The sequence below is a fragment of the Arachis hypogaea genome, chromosome 11 (assembly GCF_003086295.3).
Source record: "Arachis hypogaea cultivar Tifrunner chromosome 11, arahy.Tifrunner.gnm2.J5K5, whole genome shotgun sequence".
Taxonomy (NCBI): Eukaryota; Viridiplantae; Streptophyta; class Magnoliopsida; order Fabales; family Fabaceae; genus Arachis; species Arachis hypogaea.
In genome coordinates, this window is record NC_092046.1 from 7,808,165 (window position 1) to 7,829,702 (window position 21,538).

A 21,538-nucleotide genomic window follows, 5' to 3' on the forward strand; every position below is an offset into this window, starting at 1 on the left:
AAACTTCGTTATCCGAGCATTGAAAAGCTGGCGCTAGCTCTTGTCTTCTCGGCCAGAAGACTTCGGCCATACTTCCAGAGTCATGTAATCCATGTTCGGACAGATCATCCTTTGCGACAAGTCCTTCAGAAACCAGAACTGGCTGGACGACTAGTAAAATGGTCGGTCGAGCTTTTCGAGTTCAACATCAGATACCAAGGATGATCATCTATCAAATCCCAATTCTTGGCCAATTTTATTGCCAAATTCAGAGTACCAGACATCGAAGAAAGTTCATAAGAATGGTTTCTGTATGTAGACGGCTCTTCTAACCCGCAAGGGTGTGGCGCCGGGATCATACTCGACGATGGAAATGGTAACGTCATTGAGCAATCGCTTCACTTTTCCTTCAAGGGAAGCAACAACCAGAGTGAGTATGAAGCCCTTATTGCTGGCCTCAGACTAGCTTCCGATCTCAATATAGCCGAGCTTAAAGTATACTGTGATTCTCTGCTAATTGTTCAGCAGGTAAGCGACCTGTATCAGGTAAAAGATCCTTTATTATCCAAATATCTAGCAATTGTTCAAACTTTACTTTCAAAATTTCATAAATGTCAGATTGAACATATACATCGGGAAAACAATAGCCGAGCTGACATACTCTCTAAGCTCGCCAGCACACAAATAAATAATTCCTCCCTTCACCGATCTACCTTGATTAAACCTAGCATAGAATTAACAGATGTTCTGAGCGTAACATAGGATGCAGATTGGAGAGCTCCATACATAAACTATCTTCGGACAGGGATCCTGCCAGGCAATGTCAAAAACATTCGACACTTTCGCCGACAGGCCTCCTTCTTTACAATTTATAACAACTGCCTATATAAACGAGGATTCTCTCGTCCTTTACTAAAATGTCTTTGCAAAACGGAAGCCGAGCTTGCACTTGCCGAGGCACATGAGGGTATCTGTGATACACACCTCGGAGCCCGAAGCCTGTCTTCAAAGATCGTCAGAGCTGGATTATATTGCCGACGCTACAACAAGATTGTAAAACAAAAGTCAAAAGTTGTAACAACTTCCAGAAAATAGTCCGATCACACATCTCCCAACCGAACTCCTACACTGTTCTGAGGTAAGCTGGCTCTTTAACCAATGTGGTATAGATATCATTGGCCCTTTCCCTACAGCAGCAGGGCAAGTAAAATTCTTGGTTGTAGGAATTGATTATTTTTCAAAACGGATAGAGGCCCAGCCTCTAACCAAGATTACATCACAACAAATGCTTTCTTTTGTATAGAAATATATTATTTGTCGATTCGGCATAACTCGGCACATTATCACAGATAATGGTTGCCAGTTTGCCGACCATAAGTTCACATCCTTTTTGCAGGACTTGAAAATCAAACAATATTTTTCATCAGTAGAGCACCCGCAGACAAACAGGTTAGCAGAAGCTGCAAATAAAGTATTACTACATGCTCTCAGAAAGAAACTGGACGATGCAAAAGGCCTATGGACCGAGCTTATCCCAGAGATCATATAGGGATACAACACCACCATCCACTCAACCACAAAAAAAATACCCTTCCGATTAGTCTACGGTTCAGATGCAATGATACCCATGGAGATCTCCCAATCCTCACTACGGACTGAAATGGCCGACCATATTACAAAAGAAACAGCTCGGCAATCCGAACTCAACCTCCTGGAAGAAGTAAGATCGTCCACAGCAATCAAACAATTAGCTATGCAATAGCAGATAGCTCAAAGATATAACCAAAGACTTCACCCAAGGTCTTTTCAATTAAACGACTTGGTGCTAAGAAGAACCCAACAGACTAGAAAAACATCAAGCCATGGCAAACTAGTAGCTAACTGGGAGGCCCCTACCGAATCATTCAAGTCGTCGGAAACAGAGCTTACCAAATACAAATATTAGATGGTAAAGATCTGCCTAACACTTGGAATGTATCTTCTTTAAAGTTATATTACAGTTAAAACCAGGGACAGGCTAGTACTCTTTTTCCTATACTACCAAGATTTTTCCCATAATGAGTTTTGCTTGGAGAGGTTTTAACAAGGCTAGCCTACCTGGGCCTTTGAAATCAAAGGTTCTCAAATGAATAAATTTCTTATTTCATCAAGTAAATACTTCTCCTCTCTCATTTATTTGTAACCTATTTATACCGCCGATCTATAATCCGAAACCGATCATTCGGATATTATCAGTCAAACAAACCACCGATCTAAACTCTGAATCCGACCATTCAGTAACTTTCAGTCAAACAAATAGCCGATCTTAATCGGAATCCAAACATTTGGAATCTATCAATCAAACAAATAGCCGAACCTAATCGTAATTCGATCATTTGGAATCTATCAATCAAACATATAGTCGATCTTAATCTGAAACCGATCATTTGGAATCTATCAGTCAAACAAATATCTGACCTCACCGCGATTCCGACTATTCAGAATTAATCAGTCAATCATATTACCGATCAATACTTGAAAAACGACTATTCAAAATTTATCAAACCCACTCCAATTATACCAAACATTATATATCAAATAAACCCTATTTCTATTCCGATTACTCGGCATCTCACTAAACTCGGCCTTCTCGGCCTTCCATTAACATCAACCAATATCCATCAAACTAATGGCACTTCCCCATTCAAACAAGTTTACCTAACAATAGGGTATATTTTACCATATCAAAACAATTAGGCTCCAGGCCATAATCACAAATCAAACAACATATCAAATTAACAAACAAAACAATATAATTATCAATCAACGCATGCACAACAGCATGTAATCAAAAGCATCATAAGTTGCTTTTCTCCAAAAACAGTAGCAAAATAAACATTACAAACATAAGCTCACCACAGGAGCAAAATAGTTTACCAACAAAATAACTGTCCAAACAAACACCACAACATCAGACATAAACCTCTTCAATATTTTCATCCCCCTACTCGGCAGCACCATTATCCTCCACCATAACCCCATCCTGCACTATCTTCCCTGGATCTATCTGAGAGAAATCCACTCTAGGAGCAAGAAACTTTGCTTGAATAGAAGCCCTTTCAAAACCTTCAATAAAAGAATCCAAAATCTCACCTTGTCTGCTCTTTTCCATCTCCTTCAACTTACTTGATAACTCAATCACACGAGCACTCATACTGGAAAGATCAGCTTCCTTTTTCTTAATGTCTTCTACTTCCTTCGAATAATTTTTCTTTGTCAATGTCAACCCCTTTTGTACCTCAGCCAGCTTGGCTTCAACCTCGGCAACCCTAGTAGTCCCCAAATCTAACTCCTCCTTCAACTTTGGATCAGACTTTTCATTCGCAGCTTTCATATGCTTCTTTTCTCGGCTACGACCCAAACTGGCCAGTCGCAGACCAACAACCTTATGCACACAAAACAAAAACAACTATCAACAGGATCACCAGCAAATATATCAACCAAAACAACACAATAAAAACACAATTACCTGCATATACTGGTCAATCGCCACATCCCCCACCTCGTCAGCTAAGATAACATCGGAGGGGGTCTGACAGACCTCATCAGCAATAATCATGAAGGTATAATCCTTCCCCCAAAGAGACGAACCCTCACACTGCTCAACAACATCATGCAACTTCTTCTGGTTATCATAAAATTTCTGAACTTCCTCTATTGGAATCTCTAGCCCATCATCAGAATCTTCGGACAAGTCCACTACGTCAGCTTTTTTCCTTTTTAAAATCACCTTTTTCCTCCTCGGCTTTGGCTGATCAACCTCGCCAACACTGACCTTATCTGCGTGTGACGAAGATCCCTCTTTATCAAGACCTTTACTTCTCACCCGAGCCCTCAGACTCGCAGCAGACACGCCCGGATATTTACCACCTGCAACACAAGCAAAACTAACATTTGTCACAAATCTCAACAGTGATACAATAACCAAATTACAACCATTACCTAAATAATCTATAACAACCGCTTTATTATCCTCCCACTGCAGCACTTCATATACAGAAATCAACTCCTTACGATCAACAACCTCAGTCAAATATTCAATTACACATTTATTCCTTGCATTTATAACCTCCGGCCCCAGAATACTCTGAGGCTCCGAACACCACCAAACAGGAAATTTCTCCCCAAAATGCTCATCCATATAAAAAGGGAACTCTCCCTCAACATTTCTAACATTTACATACATTTTCTTGAAATTTTTGAAAGAGGATTTTAAAGTTTGAAAACAGCAAAACGGGGTGAACTATTCAAGTTCACCGAACCCCCCTTCCAAACCCCTTTTGCTTGAAATAATGAAAAGAATAACTCTACTGTTGGTTCCTCCTCCAGAAACTCCATCAGAATTTCATAACTACAAAGGAATGCCCACCCATTAGGGTGAAGTAGGGAAGGTGCACAATTAAGCTGCTTCAAAACCTGACACTCAAAATCCGTAAACGGCAGCTTCACCCTCAATTCCTCTAAAACACTATTATACATATAGAAAAACTCAAAACCCTCCCCTCTATGAAAAACCCTGTCACCTGATGAACAGGAAAGTAGCTCCACCCGAACCCCAGCACCTACCCTAACAATCTTACTACTATCAATCTCTTTCACAGCTTCCTCATCCAAAAATAGAGATGCACGACTCTTCACGTCCTCATTAACCCAATCATAGGACCAGTCAACCTTCTCTTTTTTCTCCTTTTCGAAACCCATCAGTAACCAACAAATGATGAAGGAGGAGGAGAAGAAAAACAGACAAATGCAGAAGGAAGAACAAAGAAGTAAGAACATACCTCTCTTACTCATTTTGATTCAAAACGTCTCTGATAAACAAAAAGAAATGGAGCCAAAGTGAAAACCTTCAAGATTTCAAGAGTGTTTTAATTAAACACACTTTACCACCTATTTCGATTCCACTGCCCTCAAATCAAATCAGTTACATAAAAAAAAGTGGACTACATTGGAACCACGGACGTGCATTTAATTCTGTCTCTAGGCCACTAAACATCATTATCTACCATCATTAACTGTTTAATAAAGCAATTTGAACTGGGGGGCTACAGGGTCTCACCTAATTGGCCGAGTTACTCGGTCACTAAATAACCGATCTATGTCTCATTAAGCTCAACCTGCTTCATTAAACACATTTTTAGGCTAAACTTGGGGCTATGATCTGACTGTTACAAATATAACTCGGCATCATGACTCATAACTCGGCCATATAATGCAAAGTTCGGCGTTACGCGTTACAAACCGAGTTCAACGGCCTACATACTAGAATCAAAACGTCAGAATCAAACATCATCTCCCATTAAGCCTTATTATTATTCTTCAATTCAGACAATGAAGCAGATACATAACCGACCTGTCTCACTCCGCATATAAAGGTATAACATCTTCTCCTTAAGAACACATTGAATTCTCAATACTGACTTAAGCTTCGGAGTGCCTTTGCAAGTACACTCCCTCCTTGTTTCTTGTTCACGCTCTGCACAATTGGACATCCCCTCGGAGTGAAGCTCGGACTTCCCCAAGGCTTAAAGATCGGCACCGAAAATAACAACTCGGCGTCGATTCCCAGGAGTCGAGCTCCCCCTTCAGGTATCCATACAAGAACAGAAGATAATGTGACTCAGATAATGTGACTCTTCTTATAAAAAAATTTATTAAAGTAACCAAATTAATTTTATAAGAGATTTTATTTATAATTTATGAGGATTATTAATAAATTTACTTTTAAAAAAAATTTCCACTCGTAATTAAGTGGAGAAAAATCTTTGCTAAAAATAATTTTAGTATGATTTTTTTTAAAGAAAAAATAGCATCAAACACAAAATGAGAGAAAAAAATATTAATATTGATAGTAATAATATTGGTGATGATAATAATGTATAGTAGATAATAATAATAATAATAATAATAATAATAATAATAATAATAATAATAATAATAATAATAATAATAATGGTAATAGTAATTATTATTAAAAAAATTATAAAATTTAAAATCTTATAAATTATAAATAAAATTTTCACAAAAATAATTATCATTATTATTTAATAAAATTTTAAATAAAGATCATGTTATTCTAAAATAAAATAAAAAATCCAAAATATCTTTATTTTTGACAGAAATTATTTTGGCCTTCGTACAAATGGACATAACTGAATTTGATCTTTGCTCGACTAATGAATGAGACCAATTATGCAATTAAGTAATTATGAAAAAGCTTAGAAAACACTAGTATGCTATGCTATTTCTTTGTTCCTTCCTTGGTGGAAAAAAGGTGCACGTGCGTGACCACCTTTTCTTTCATTTGGTGGAGTGGAATGGGAGAGAAACCTGGTCAACTACTTCAGTCATGAGGAATTGAGGATAACATTGCCAAGTAGTGGCTTGCATTTTGGGATTTCATTAGGAATCCATTAATCGACAGTATGTTTTTCCAAAAAAAGAAAAAAACTAATCTGGGCTAAGATTGGTGATATGAAATAGCTTTTTTTTTTATTAAGAAAACTAGGTATAGTCTAGAAATTAACCTAGGCTGCACGCGGATCGGATCGGATCATGGCCAAAATTTCGATCCGATCCGCACTAAAATCATCGGATAGGATTGGATCCAATATCCGTAATTTTTAAGGTTGGATCCGATCCGATCCGATCCGATCCACACATTTGCGGATTGGATCGAATCGGATGATATATCCGCAAAACACAAAAATATTTTTAAAAGCTTATTTTTATTAAAAAATATCAATAAAATTCATTTTCTATTCTTTTAAATATATTTGCTCTTAAAATAATATTAAACATGCTTTTTTTAAATAATAAATTAAAATAATACAACATATATGATAATTATTAGTTGAAATAAAATATAAAAAAATATTTATTTATTTATTTTTTTATTTTTGCGGATACGCGGATATGCGGATACCAACACAAAATCCGCAATCCGATCCTATTAGTGTGCTGATCCGATCCGATCCGATCCGAAAGTCTTGCAAATTGGATTCATATCCGCAATTTTCAAATCGGATTCGGATAAATACCGCGGATATGCGGATCGGATCCGATCTATGATCACCCCTAAATTAACCAGTAGAAAGACATAATACGAAAATGGATTCAAAAACTTTAATATATAATAGAAAATGTGTTAATTCCCCATAACGACATGATAATAAGGTGATTTGTCTAAGTATACAAGAGAAGACAAATTACAATTAGTGATGTTGTTGGGATAGAAATCGCATTAAGATCTCTTCGGGGTTGAAATTGCTAATAGAAATAGGTTTAGCTAACATGCAGGTACATATATTAAGATTACTATTAATTAAAAGAAAAAGGAAAAAAAAGAGTAGTTGTATATATTAAGTGAAAAGGTAGTTTAATTTAATTTGTTATAGGGGAAACTTCATTCTTTTGTGGGAAGGAAAGAGCAATTGGAACGTGTGATTAAGATAATTTGTAGATTAACGAAGAACAACCCTTGTCTTGTTGGAGAACCTGGAGTTGGCAAAACAGCAATCATAGAGGGCCTTGCTCACAGGATTTTGAGTGGCTCTGTTCCTCAAAATCTCAGAGGAAAGAAGGTCATACTCATGTTTTTTACACCCAATAAATTTTGTTTTTGACAAAATAAATTTTAACATTTATTTTTGACAAAATAAACTCCTAAATATCAGTTGTATTTGACAAAATAATCTAAACTCTAAAATGAGGGTAACGATTAGTCTATTTTGTCAAACGAAAACTGATATTAGAAGTTCATTATATAAAAAACAAATGTTAGGTCCATTTTGTCATAATCAAAATCTTTTAAATGTCAAAATAATTATTTACCCTTAATTAGTGCTTTCAGTGACTTAAGAAAAAGAGAATTCAACTTGGCATATTTTTTATGATCAGGTAATCAAATTGGACGTTGCTAATCTTTTGTATGTTATACAAAGTCAAGGAGATTTCGAGAATATCATTAAGCGTATAATTAAGGAAGTTGGGCAAAGTGGGGATGTGCTACTTTTTGTGAAAGAGGTTCAAAACATTTTTGAAACATCATCTTCGGCCCAAAATTTTGCATACCATTTGGGACATGCCCTTGAAAGAGGTGTTATTCAGGTACTCTTCTATTTTCCCTCATGTCATATGCCTGCTATTTTGGTATTTCACTCAAACTTTATTTGATCATTTATTTTAAGAATTTAATTTTAATATTTTATCAGTATAAAATGTAAAATAATTTTATATGCGTATTTAATTATGTATCATAAAAAATAATTATTTTTTTTATTGACTACATAAATATTAATTAAACGATTGTATAAAATATTAGTGCATTAAAATTAAACTCTTATTTTAATAAATAGGATTTCATTTTGTTCTCATTAAGCATCATTTAATAAAGTTTAATTTGTATATATATAGTGCATTTTTACTACAACATAGGATTTTTACTACGTATAATTTGTATATAAAGTTTAATTGGTTGATAATAAAGAATGAATAAGTAATTTCTTTTGCATCATTGCCTGGCTCATCAGCAATATATATAACAGTTATTGAGTGACAATTACATGCTTCAAATGAGTTTCTTCTTCTCAAATAATCCAATAAATTTACCATGATAGATATATATATATAAATCTAGATCAGCATATATTCATCATAAGAAATAAATTGGATTAAATTATTTGTAGGCATCAATTCTTCTGCGGAGGCAAATGTAAGCCAAGAACCTGAAGCACATAGCCATGGCTAGCACAACCCAAACTTCTTTCAAGCCACCTTTCAAGTTAACAGTGCTAAATGTTGGTGAACTTTGCAAGGGTCTGCACCCTCCCTCACTTTCACAGTCATATAATTGGTCTCCGGAATACTGCACTTTTAGAAGAAGCCTGAATCCGTAGAATAAGTAGGATAAATACTTCAACCACTGCATGAACTTTGGTATGTGCTGCAACAAAGAAAAGTTGAAAACCTTGAATATATATATAAGTTATGAGCAAGTCATAGTTATATAGTTCATTCACAAAAAAGTGACTTGTATATTGTTTAGTTATGTTAAATCTTTATATTATTTTTACAGCTAAAATTACCTTAATAGGCAAGAAATTGATTATCTGGGAAAATGATTAGTCTCTTTCATTAAAATCATTGATTATAAGATTAAAAAAATTATAATGTTAGCTAGTCTTACATTGATTACTATTTTACACACGAACAATAACATAAATAAAAAGACAAATAACTTTGTCTAGTTGTCATTTTGCAAAATCAGTACATATTTTGCTCTATATTTGTACCTATTAATCTACTTGTATTTATAGAACACTTAAAGTGAGTTATGTTCTGCTTATTCATAAAGTAACTAGGGATGGCAAAAATCCCCAGCGGGGCGGATATCCGCGGGGATTTACCCGTCACGGGGCGGATATGGGGACGATTTTGTACCCGCGGGGACGGGGGACGGGGCCCCGTATATTAAACGGGGCGGGGGCGGGGATAGAGGTCCCCGCCCCGTGGAGACCCGTTTAAACTCCGTTTATGTAAAAAGACTAGAATACCCCATTTGTGTGTACTATGATTTTGTTAAGCATTTGTTATAATTATTGAATTAAGTTAAATATAATTTATATGATTATAATTAAGCATTTGTTATCATTTTCATTATCTTTGTTTGCTTTTTCTATTATAATTACTGTGATTTGGATAAACATTTGTTATAATTATTCTAAAATTTTTATTATTTTACTGATTTTGAATTTTTGGTTAAGCATTTGAGTGCTATACATGTAATTCATAATATTGAAGTAGATATTGATGTAAGTAAAATACTAAATTATATACAATACACTATTTTTTAAATTTTTTTCTAATTTTTTTCAATTTTTATTATTTTTTTATAAAAATCCGCGGATATCCGCGGAGACCCGGGTCCCCGGCGGATATGGGGCCCCCGTTACCCGTCACGGGGATGGGGCGGGGACGGGGACGAATAATGGAGGCGGGGGCGGGGGGCGGGGGGCATGTCCCCGCCCCCATGGGGACCCGTTGCCATCCCTAAAAGTAACATTTCTTTTTGGTGTCTACAGAGTAGTATTTTATATAAAAGTATAAAAAAATGTATAACTTATCCAACTGCTACTTGATAGTGAAATAATTTCTCCATTATTTGCACTTTATAACAGCTTATGGATTAAAAAACAGTAACATTTGCAGCCATCTAATCTAATAATCAGTAACACAAAATACATACATGTTGAAAGGGAGTTAAATAATATATATACTTAATTATACACAAATATATAGCGACTAATTTGACGATTGATTTTTGATACGGACGTAATATTTTTGTAACAGTTGGCACCATACCTGGACATAGTAGCCACCAGTAAGAAGGAACAACATAAGCACCAAAGAAGCAGCCATGCCTGCTCTTTTAATACTCATAACTGCAGCTCCAAACAATTCTCCAGCGCCCTGACTGGTGACGGCGATTAACAGAACGGAGAAGAGAGTCAAGAAGAAGCAGGCCACGGTCCTCTTGAAGCCGGCCATGAAATAGACAATGATCATGAAGAAAGTGGGATAGAAAACATGCGCCACCATGTCACACAGCGTGCTGCATGCGTAGTATACGCTTAATCTATACATGTCTGCTTTCCTTTCTTTTATCAAGTATATCTTTTCGAATGGAAACACGTACACTGCTCCAAAAATGCATGTAGATGTCCAGAATATACATATATAGAACATTAAACCAACCTGCACACGTGCAATATCATCAATATTCAAATCTCGCTTACTTGGTGTGTCCATATTACATAACATATATATCAAGTACCTAATTCAAAAAGTTTGATTCATTCTGAAAAGTGAAAAACATATTCAAGAAATAGATAATTTTATCAGCAAAATAACATAATTTCACTCCATTCATGGCGAAAACATTAGTCTTTTATAACTTTATAATTTTATCTTGTCAATTTAAGTGTATAATATGATGTGGAGTAATACCCTCAAATAATTTCCTATGAATTTTTTTGTAGGATATTTTAGTCCCTGATAAATTTTAATTACAAATCTAGTCTCAAGCTTTTCATTCTGTTAGATAAAATAGTTCACAAAAAAGTTCTTCCATTATATGTAAGAAATTAATTTGAAAATCATAAATATTTTTAAAATTTTTATTTTTTTTAAATAACATAGAAACTAATTAAATTAAATTTGTTAGTTTCCAATACGAGAGTTTGATGTCAGAATTTACTTGTCTAATAAAGTAAAAAGTCAAAAGAATAGAATGGAAGTTACTGACCTGATCTCTGAGTTGAGCCTCAGTGTTGGTTGAGGATTTCCACCAAAGTAATCCCAACAAGAGTGCAATGCCAAGTGCTTGAACTAGCCTTAACTTATCAAAATAGTCCTTGCATCTTGCTCTGAATGTTCTCCTAGAAAGAATCACAAATTGGTCCAACCAACTCAATGTCCACTCCTTCTTAACTTGAATTGCTTGTTGAAGATGCTCTGCTGTTGTTGCTGCTCCATGGTTTTCCTTTTCCTTTGGCTCCAACAAAGCTTTATACTTTATTTTTAGATACTAACATCATTAACAAAAAGTTAACAACTAAATAAATAAATAACAAATGTGGTTGTAGTGAATAATTCTTACATTAATAACCGCTCTAGAAGGGTCATTAGTTAGTTGATCTTGCAAAACTTCGGCTGGAAAACTTATATCGTTGACTTGTCCGGTAGCCAAGTCGAGCAAGAACTCGGCCGGATTCATCGGTATCTCCGGCATGAACCTCAAGGAAGAGAAGTAGTCCATTGATTCTCTGGCCTTACCATAGTAAACCGGATAGCCTTCTGATATCAGAAGAAGTTTGTCAAACATGTGAAAGATTCTGCTTGATGGCTGATGTATTGTTGTAATTATGGTCCTTCCTGCCTATACACAAAATTACATACATTCTTTTTATTGTTTTATCATATAGTATATAGAATTTAATTTTGACGCCGATATTGTAAAAAAGTTTTGCCGTATATCCAATGGGAAGTGCTAGCTAAATAATGACCATTTTAAACAATATGAACAATCACCAATCAAATAAAAATACACTAGATTTTAATTTAATGCTACTAATTAAATTTAAGATTAATTTACTCTTTTAACCTTATTAATTCATATTGTTCACATATTGTTCAAAAATGTTGTTGGTTGCTTATACTTTTCCATATCGAATTACGTAAGCGAAATAGAATAACTACTTTTTACATTGATCGTGCAAATAGTCATAGAAAAATTTATATGATTAGATGACTATATAAAATATTTTAGGTTTAATTACTTTATTAGTCTCTATAGTTTCACTAAATTTTCAATTAGGTCCTTATACTTTTTTTTCTTTTTAATTGAGTCCCTACAATGCTTTTGTTTTTGTAATTAGGTCTTTTTCATGTCAAAAATATTAAGAAAAAATGATAAATCGATCATTGACTTTTTAATTCGTGAACATTTAAGACCCTGCAAATTTTAAAATACATTTAAGTTCATGACCTCTTCAAAATTTGGACACATAGATCCCTAGGTCTAATTTGTTCCATTTTAAAAACTATCTCACGTGTACACCCGTATCAACTAGGTTGGTACAACAGGAGTGACGTATGATTTTTTCGTTGGGTTGAGAGACCTAAGTAAATATGAGGGATCGATATGTCCAAGTTTTGAATAAGTCAGTAACTTAAATATATTTTCAAATTCTCGAGGACTTAAATGTCTACGGATTAAAAGGTGAAAGACTTATTTATCATTTTTTTCAAATATTAAATTAACCGAATATTTCAACGAAAAATATGTGGTCAAAGTCTAATTAGATTTTTAATTATGGATACCTTCAATTTTGTGGAGAAATATTGAGTTAATTCTAATAATTTACTAGGAAGAACCTAATTACAAAATTAAAAGTAATATATGGACCAATTGAAAGAAAAAAAATATAAAAACCTAATGATTTTACTAACAAAATAATCAAACCAATATTTTACGCAAATTACCAAAATTAAACTCTAATATATATTCCCCATTTTAATTAATCCCATAGATTCAACAACGTTAATTAAATACCTTGGCAAGCCCCTGAAGAGTGACAAGAAGTTTGTTTGCTGAGGTGGAATCAAGGCCTGAAGTTGGTTCATCAAGCAGTAGCAATGAAGGATCAACAAGAATTTCATAACCTATGCTTGTTCTCTTCCTTTCCCCTCCTGATATGCCTTTCAGATATCCCCCTCCTATTTTTGTGTTGCGACATCTATACTTGCACAAGTGATGAATTATTAGGAACAAATTGTTAAGCTTTGGTTAAAGTTTTCACTAAAGATTATTTCGCATATAATTGATGAAAAAAAATGTTATCTGCACACTAAATATTAGTTATCAAATCAGTTCGTACGTATTTATGTATGAATACATGTATTATTTAATTTATTTTTACTGTGTATTTGATATTTTAATATGTATACTATATAAATGACTAATTCAATAGATAATTTTAGATATACACATAACATGATTGATTAACTATAAAAGAACAAAAATTTGTAGAATATATTCAAAATTTCGATTCGTTTGATAAATCTAGATAAATAATGGATCATTTTGTGAAAGTAGATAATTTTTATTTTGGAAAAACATCTTACTCGTAAAATTTTTTTATATTATTGAAAATCTAAATTCTTAAGATTATATTTGATATTTCTATGAATTAATATACATTTCAAAACCTACATATTTTCTAATTTTGTTTGAACTTTTATTTTTTCACGAGTAATTTTACCAGCAAACACAGACATTTTTTGTGTTCCACACAATTTCATATGTGTGCAAAGATATGATAAAAAAAAACAAACCTTTCAAGGCCTAGCTGCTTGATAGTGGTGTCCACTTTTGCATATTTTTGCTGCTTGCTCATATTAGTTGGTAGCCTTAATAATGCGGAGAAAACTAATGTTTCTTCAACAGTTAATTGTGGAAAAAGAATATCCTCTTGTGTCACAAATCCAATCCTATAAGTCAACGGAGAAAAAGGCACAACAATAACACTATTAGTACATATTTAAGTTTTAAAATATATATGAACAATAATCTTGTTATATGTATGCCCTTTTTGTTTTTCATATCCTTGAAAAAATGTGGTCACTTTTGCAAGAATATACAATAATTTGAAAAAAAGTAAAACTTTTGAAAAAGAAAAAACTTCGGAAAAAAAACGTTAAAAAAGAAAAAAGTAATTAGGTAAACAAGTGATACAATTGTGTTTTTTAAGTAAATGGATAAAAATATAAACAAAATAGTATAAATATGACAAAAATATTCTTTCTTTCTCTGAACAATCTTTAAATGTACGATCTAATATTAAAATCTTTTTATATATGTGTAGGAAGGTTGTTATAAGTTATAACCACTTAACCTCCTCTTGACAGCTGGCGTATAACGAACATCGTTGTAGGTGATTTTTCCTTTTACATTGTCAAGTAATCTTGCTCCTATGACTCTCAACAAGGTTGTTTTGCCACTCCCAGAAGGACCCATTAGTGCTAGAATTTCACCAGGTCCAATGCTTCCTGTTATACCCTTCAAAATCTTCTTGTATTTATCATCACCTTCCCCATTATTATTCTTATTTTCTCTAGTTACCTTTGATACTATTCTCTTCACAGGGTTTTTCGAAGCTGCTCGTGTATTGTTTCTCACTTTAAACTCTACATCTTCAAACTGCAAATTTATGTGAATTCAGAAAATGTAGCAAGCAATTAATATAGTTGTGATTACAAACGAAGAGAACAAAAATGCTAAGCCGTTTAATTTGTATTTTATTTAATCAGATTGATTAAGTTAAATGACCAACTAAATAACGATATAAGATATGGTTATTTATTTTGTTAATATGACAATATATAATTAGATTTTTAAGTAAAAAAAATTTATGCTCTAAAGTTTAAATAGATTCGACAGTAATCATTCTACTAAAATAATATGTAAATAGAAATCGAATTTAAAACCTTATAAGATTTAAGTCTTTTTTTTTTAAGTATTACGTTAACTATCCTTACATAGAAATAAATTCCAATCGACTTCAAATTGGTGTAATTTCAGATTTGAAATAAAGAAGAAATGTGAATTTGATAATGCCTCTATAGTTTAACGAATAAACGCTGTTAACCCCATAACTTGTAATTTCTAAATAAGTACGGAGAAACTATGTCATTCGAGATATAGTTAGTTGGCTGAAATCTCAAATTCTTGAAACTATATATATACAAGCTATATATAAAATAAAATGATGAAGACATTAATTAATCTCAAGTACCTTGAGATATATGGGGAGAGGGCCAATTTGATTGAAACTGGAATCATCAATTTGAATATCAATCTCAGAGCAGTTGTTGTGAAAGTATGAATGAGACAAAAACTCATTATTGTTGTGAGAATAGTCATTATTGTTGCACCCTTCAATTCTCATAGAACCCACTAAGGGAGGTGACATTATTGAAATGTCTTCAATTTCAGCATCCTCTCTTCTAGTTTCCATTACCTGGGAAGTCATTAAAAGCTAGTTTTGAAGCTAAGTCTCTAATAGCTAGCTAGTACCCCAAAAAATAGAAATTAAAAAAAATAATAATGATAAAATTTCTTTTTTGATTTTTGATGAGTCAACTGCATCAGACCAAGAGCTTGCCTATTTCACAGGTTATTATATGGTAGCAAAATTTTGGTTGGTATGCCACATACTTTTCATGGCATGTTGTTGGTGTGAACCTCACATTAACATACCCTTTAAGCCAATATGATGGTATGGAATAAAAGAACACTTGAACATGTCAAGAAAATGAATAAAATTTTGTTTGGTTAAGAAACTATACATTTATAAAATTCACTTCTTTCGGCATTACGACATTCCATTCATAGTGTGTCATTCATTGGTTTGCTACTTTTCATATAATACCAACAGTTCCTTCCAAATGTGTATGGTTTTAAAGAATGTGAATTGCAACTTAACATAAGAGACAAAAGAACACCTATTTTTTGAATTATTTATCCTAGGAGAAACATTAGGGGTGAAAAGGGGGTTCTAGAAAGAAATTAAACAAACATTGTGTAATGATAAATTTATCATAGGAGGTACAAAATCTCTTGGCGTAATAACTATATCCTATTTGAAATGATTTTTGTTAGAGAGTCAATAAAATATTTGTATAATGTGTACAATGGACTATTTATTTGGCCTATAGGTTAAAAAATGAACATCACCCATACTATCTAGAATAACCATCCGGGTATTAGGGATAATAAACATCTCATGTCATGAAACCACTCATCCCAAAAGCTTAAGTTGATTTTATACCATGTCATGAAACCACTTATCCCAAAATCTTAAGCTGATGGGAAAAAGTAACACTAATGGTTATATCTCTAATATTGAATCAGACATCCCTAAACCTCTATTGTACACATTGTACAACTATTCTATTGGCTCCCTATACTTCCTCATTTGAAATTGATTCGCACTTCATAGTTCGGACTAACACTTAAGGAATTACGCAAAAATATCGGATAGTAATAAAATGCTAAAATTGATTATGAAACAAATATTATATACTTTTTTTTGGTTGGTCTAGGTATCTTCTAAGCCGATTAATCCGTCACGAATCTAAACTCTATTTAACGGTCTGTCATTAACTAATGGATTGCTGCATTCACAAAAAATTCGAATTTTCGACATTTATTTAATGGGATGAGTTATCCATTCAACCAACCTATTATATACTAATCAAATCAAATTATAGCAGGGTAACATAAGAGTCAATAACAACAAACAAAATAGCTATATTGACTTGAGTGGTAGAGTGTTGTTTGCAGATAGTCACCCTATACTAGTAAAGAAAACAGAAATATTATCCAATTACAGAAAATTGGACGAGCTATATCTTGGCTGAAGATTGGCCTCCCTCCAGCCATTTGCACTGAATATTGGCCATATGATAGTGGAACTACAATCCAATAATAAAGTAACGAGTTCATGGTGACGCAGTTTGCTGATTTCATAAAGTCACATCACCAAATTTCGTTCCATTATGCTTTTTAATCGTGCAACTGAACCTATTTTATGTAGAATTTTTCCTACCTTTTTAGAAGGTGTTGCCTTTCTTTAGTTTTCTTCAATTCTTTGATTATAGGTTCTATTGTGATTTTTCAAGACCTCACCTAACGCTTCATCAATCATTTTTCATCTTATTAGATCTGCGTAATTAGCTTGGATTACCTAAAGAAGAAAAATATTAAGAGATTATCAGAATTTATTATTTTTGGCAATTACTTAATCATTAACTTAGTTCATTTAGTCTAATTCTTTTAATCTAATAATCTAATAACATACTTTATTCTATACTCTTAAATACTGATAATTAATTGATGACAAAAAACAACAAGTTCTAATAATCTTCTAATATTCTTCTCATCTAAATACTATCAGGCAAGGGCATAATGAGACGTTGCAGGATTCAAGAATTTCTTTACAGGTGGGCAGCCTTTATGTGTGAAAGGTACTTTTGGATTCAAGAATTTCAAAAAGATGAACCTTAGTGATAGTGTTACTCTCTCCCAAGGAAACTTGGCCAAACACGTTTATGGATGAAACTCCTCTCGCCTCCATTAGTATACACAAACATCATTAGATCAGTATAAACATACATTTGTCTGTATGGTTTTGGATTCATTCAACTTATACCAATACATGTTGAATCCGACCCATCTACATCCCCACATAATACTAAGACAACTTAGTGACGTTTAATTAGTCGAACTAAAACTTATTAATGTTAAGCACATTTTGCCACTTGTCATGACAAGCATCGTGACACTAGAATTCACCTAATTAAAAACAAAACGCAAAAACAACAATCAGGTCTAGGGAATATTATTAGTGCTATCGTGTTATTAAGTCTCTCATTTGTGGTATAGAAATGCAGCAGCAGTAACATACTAACATCACGTTAAATGTGAAACTTTCTATTTTATATATCCTCTCTTTTGATTGGCCAACTATATTACGCACAAGTGTCAAATTCATGGAATGTAAAGGAGATATGTACTTTTGAAATTTTCTTATTTATTTTCTCTTAAAGAATATTCGCTTTTTTAAGGCATTTATACCCTTAAATAATATGGCCATTAAAACTGTTTTAACTTTGAATACTAGCTAATAATATTTATTTATTAATCATATTTGATTCAAATTATTATAAAAAACTATTTCTATTTTGACTCAACTCAATGAGAATCGAGAATCGATGGTCCATTAAGCGGACCAACGACCCAGCAGTACAATGATACGCTCATCATGTGATACAATCTCCTTGAAGGAGATTTAGACAACTGGTAAAAACTTTTAGGACTGGATTTAAGCAGGAGGGCCCATTCGACGAATGAGGATAAAGGAGAAAGAGACCTACTTCTCTCCTCAGGTACGCCACGTAACCTTATTTAGCCGCCTCATCGTACGGGCACTAACTTTGGCATCGGAATGTCGTTGCAGCTGGCTCCATTCGCCGATCACCCAACGACACATTGGTGCAGCTTCTACCCTCAGAACTTACATCCAAGTCTTGATCTTTATCCTCGACAATCTTTTACCCATCGACCCAATGAACTCACAAACAATGGCGCTGTCTATGGAACCTGACGAGAGCTGAGGATGGAGGCTTTCCTTCATCCAAAAGACGAGCCAGGAGAAGGTGAGAATATCGAGTGCCAAGAGGTCGTCTCATGAGTAGGCTGAGAACGAGGACCTCTTGTAGGCGTCGGCCAACCCCCTCCGGGCAGGACTACTCCCATGATTAATCCCCGAAAAGGTATCCTTTTGGGGGTACAGGACAACTCTCGAATCATGCAAGAACTCAGACACAAGGTCCAAAATCGAGAGAGAGTGCTGGCGGCAAGAGACCGCTACAATCCTAAGAATAGCCAAAACACCCGCTCACGTGCAGAGCCCCGCCTGAGCCATTCTTGCACTCGGTCCCCGTTGAGGAGATTGGAAGAATAATGGAACGACGGGGAGAAAGACGATGGCACGACCAGACTGATGGTCGCACCCAGTTTTGTCACACCCGAGACAAGTTGAGAAGCTGGGAATATAGGGAAGAGCGAAAAAGGAAACGCTGAGATCCTGTGGTGATCAGCGCCACGCCTTTCCATTCCTCTATCCTCAGGGTCCGATTACTTAAGAATTTCGATAAGCTGACAAACATAAGGTATGATGGTACCAAAGAGCCACAAGAACACATCATGGCCTTCGAGGCCAGAATGAACCTAGAAGCCGTGGGAGACACGGTCAGGTGCCGCGCGTTTCCTATAACCTTGACGGGGCTGGCAATCCGTTGGTTTATTTCTCTCCTACAAGGTTCTATAACCACTTTTTCAGACATCTCTCAGAAGTTTCTAACCCAATTCACCACTCGGATCGCCAAGGCAAAGCACTCGATCACTCTCTTGGAATAACACAGCGGGTTGGCGAGCCTACGAGAAAGTACCTGGACCGTTTCAACGATGAATTCTTAGAAATCGATGGCCTCACTGATTCCATGGCCAGCTTGTGCCTACCAACGGCCTAGTAAACGAGAATCTTCGGAAATACTTAACCACTAAGCCTGTTTAGACAATGCAAGAGATACAATGCATGGCAAGAGAGTACATAAATGACGAGAAGGTTAACAAGGTGATAGCCGCCAACAAACGGCAGCTAGCCACCCAACCCAACTCCCCTCCTGTCAGGCCGGCAACTTGGAGAAGTCAAGGGACGTCCCAATGCAAAGGAGATGACGTTAGGGAGGCCATTTAAACCCTTTTTTCGGATAGGAAAGTTCACAAATTATACCCCCTGACCGCCCTGATAGTGGAAGTCTTCCAGCAGATTGCGGATAGAGGTATTTTGCCCAAGCTGAGGCAATTAAAAGACTGTATGGGAGAAAATAAGAATCTCTATTGCGACTACCACAAGGGTTTCAGACACAAGACACAAGATTGCTTCGACCTGAAGGATGCGTTCGAGCAATATATCCGGGAAAGGAAACTGAGTAAATTTTTGCGGTTCATCCGAGAACCAAGAAGAAAAGAAAGGGACCGCTCCGAAGAGGATCAGAGTCGGGTTGTCAAGCCAAAGCAAGACACTCCAGACAACCCGGACACAGCCCCAACATTAGTAGTGAATGTGGTGGTCGGTAGGGACGCTCCACCAAAGTCGAAGTCTGCAGCGGAAAAAGATGCTAGCGTACTTGCCATTGCAGCCAGGGAGAGGCCTCCCCCTAGAGAATTTTTCGAAATATTAGTTGGCCCCGGAGACTGGTGGTGTGACAACCTCCCGGAGGACCCACCAATGGTGGTTACAACGAGGATTGGGACGGGTTTTGTCAAGAGAATTTTAGTTGACACATGGACATACTCAAACATCATGTTTTGAAATGTGTTCAATGCCCTGTGATTAAAGGAGAGCGTCTCAAGGACCACCGCCACGGAGTCGTGTGATTAGGTGATAACTACATAAGACCAAACGGCTCCATCATCTTGCCGATCTGCATTGGTTTAGGAGCAAGTAGGAAGTCCATCATGGCTCAAGGATTCCATCTGCAGACGATGGGTTGGTATGGACGATCTTAAAGGACCTAAAAATGGTCGTCGCTTGCGATAACGCCAGCTTGTTACATAAAGGAAGAGGAAGATGTCCTCGAAATGAGCAAAACGGCCAGCTTGTTGGAAGTCGGTTTCATTAGAGAGTTAGACTGCTTTATGTGGCTTTTAAATGTGGTTCTTGTGAAGAAGGCAAATGGGAAATGGAGAATGTGTGTGGACTACTCAGACCTTAAAAAGGCCTGTCCAAAGGACTCATTTTCCCTTCCTAACATAGATGCCTTGGTGGACGCAGTGGCGGGATACAAGTTCTTGAGTTTTATGGATGCGTACTCGGGATACAATCAGATTCCGATGCACCGACTTGATGAGGAGAAGACGGCGTTCATAACACTAGGGGAACATATTGTTACAAAGTCATGCCATTCTGCCTAAAAAATGTAAGGGTAACCTATCAAAGGTTGATGAATAAGGTTTTCAAGGATAGGCATGGCAAAAATCCCCAGCAGGGCGGGTACCCGCGGGATTTACCCGTCGGGGAGCAGGTATGGGGGGTCATTTTTACCCGCGGGGACGGGGGACGGGGCCCCGTATAATAAATGGGGCGGGGGCGGGGGTAGAGGTCCCCGCCCCGTGGAGACCCGTTAAATCCCCGTTTGTGTGAAAAGACAAAAATTCCCTGATATATATATATATATTATATGTGAGCCACTCTCATTTGGACCTAACCCTAGCCGTCCTGCTTCAGAGAGAGACAGAGAGTGAGAACTGAGCTGAGACCTGAGAGTCTCGTCTCCACACTCCACTCCTCCTCAAACCCTTAGCCCCTCATGCCTCCTTCCCGCTGACCGC

General features: G+C 35.5%; 1 protein-coding gene across 1 annotated transcript; it reads right to left on the reverse strand.

Moving 5' to 3' along the window:
• Positions 1–8,695: 8,695 nt before the first annotated feature.
• On the reverse strand, positions 8,696–15,596 carry LOC112720116 (ABC transporter G family member 26-like). The gene is made up of 8 exons (XM_025770941.2): positions 15,375–15,596; positions 14,475–14,779; positions 13,915–14,070; positions 13,133–13,316; positions 11,678–11,956; positions 11,324–11,605; positions 10,381–10,773; positions 8,696–8,962 (listed from the first exon to the last, which is right to left on the reverse strand). Exons 1-8 carry the CDS (start codon positions 15,594–15,596, stop codon positions 8,696–8,698), a joined length of 2,088 nt encoding a protein of 695 aa, XP_025626726.2.
• Positions 15,597–21,538: the final 5,942 nt, after the last annotated feature.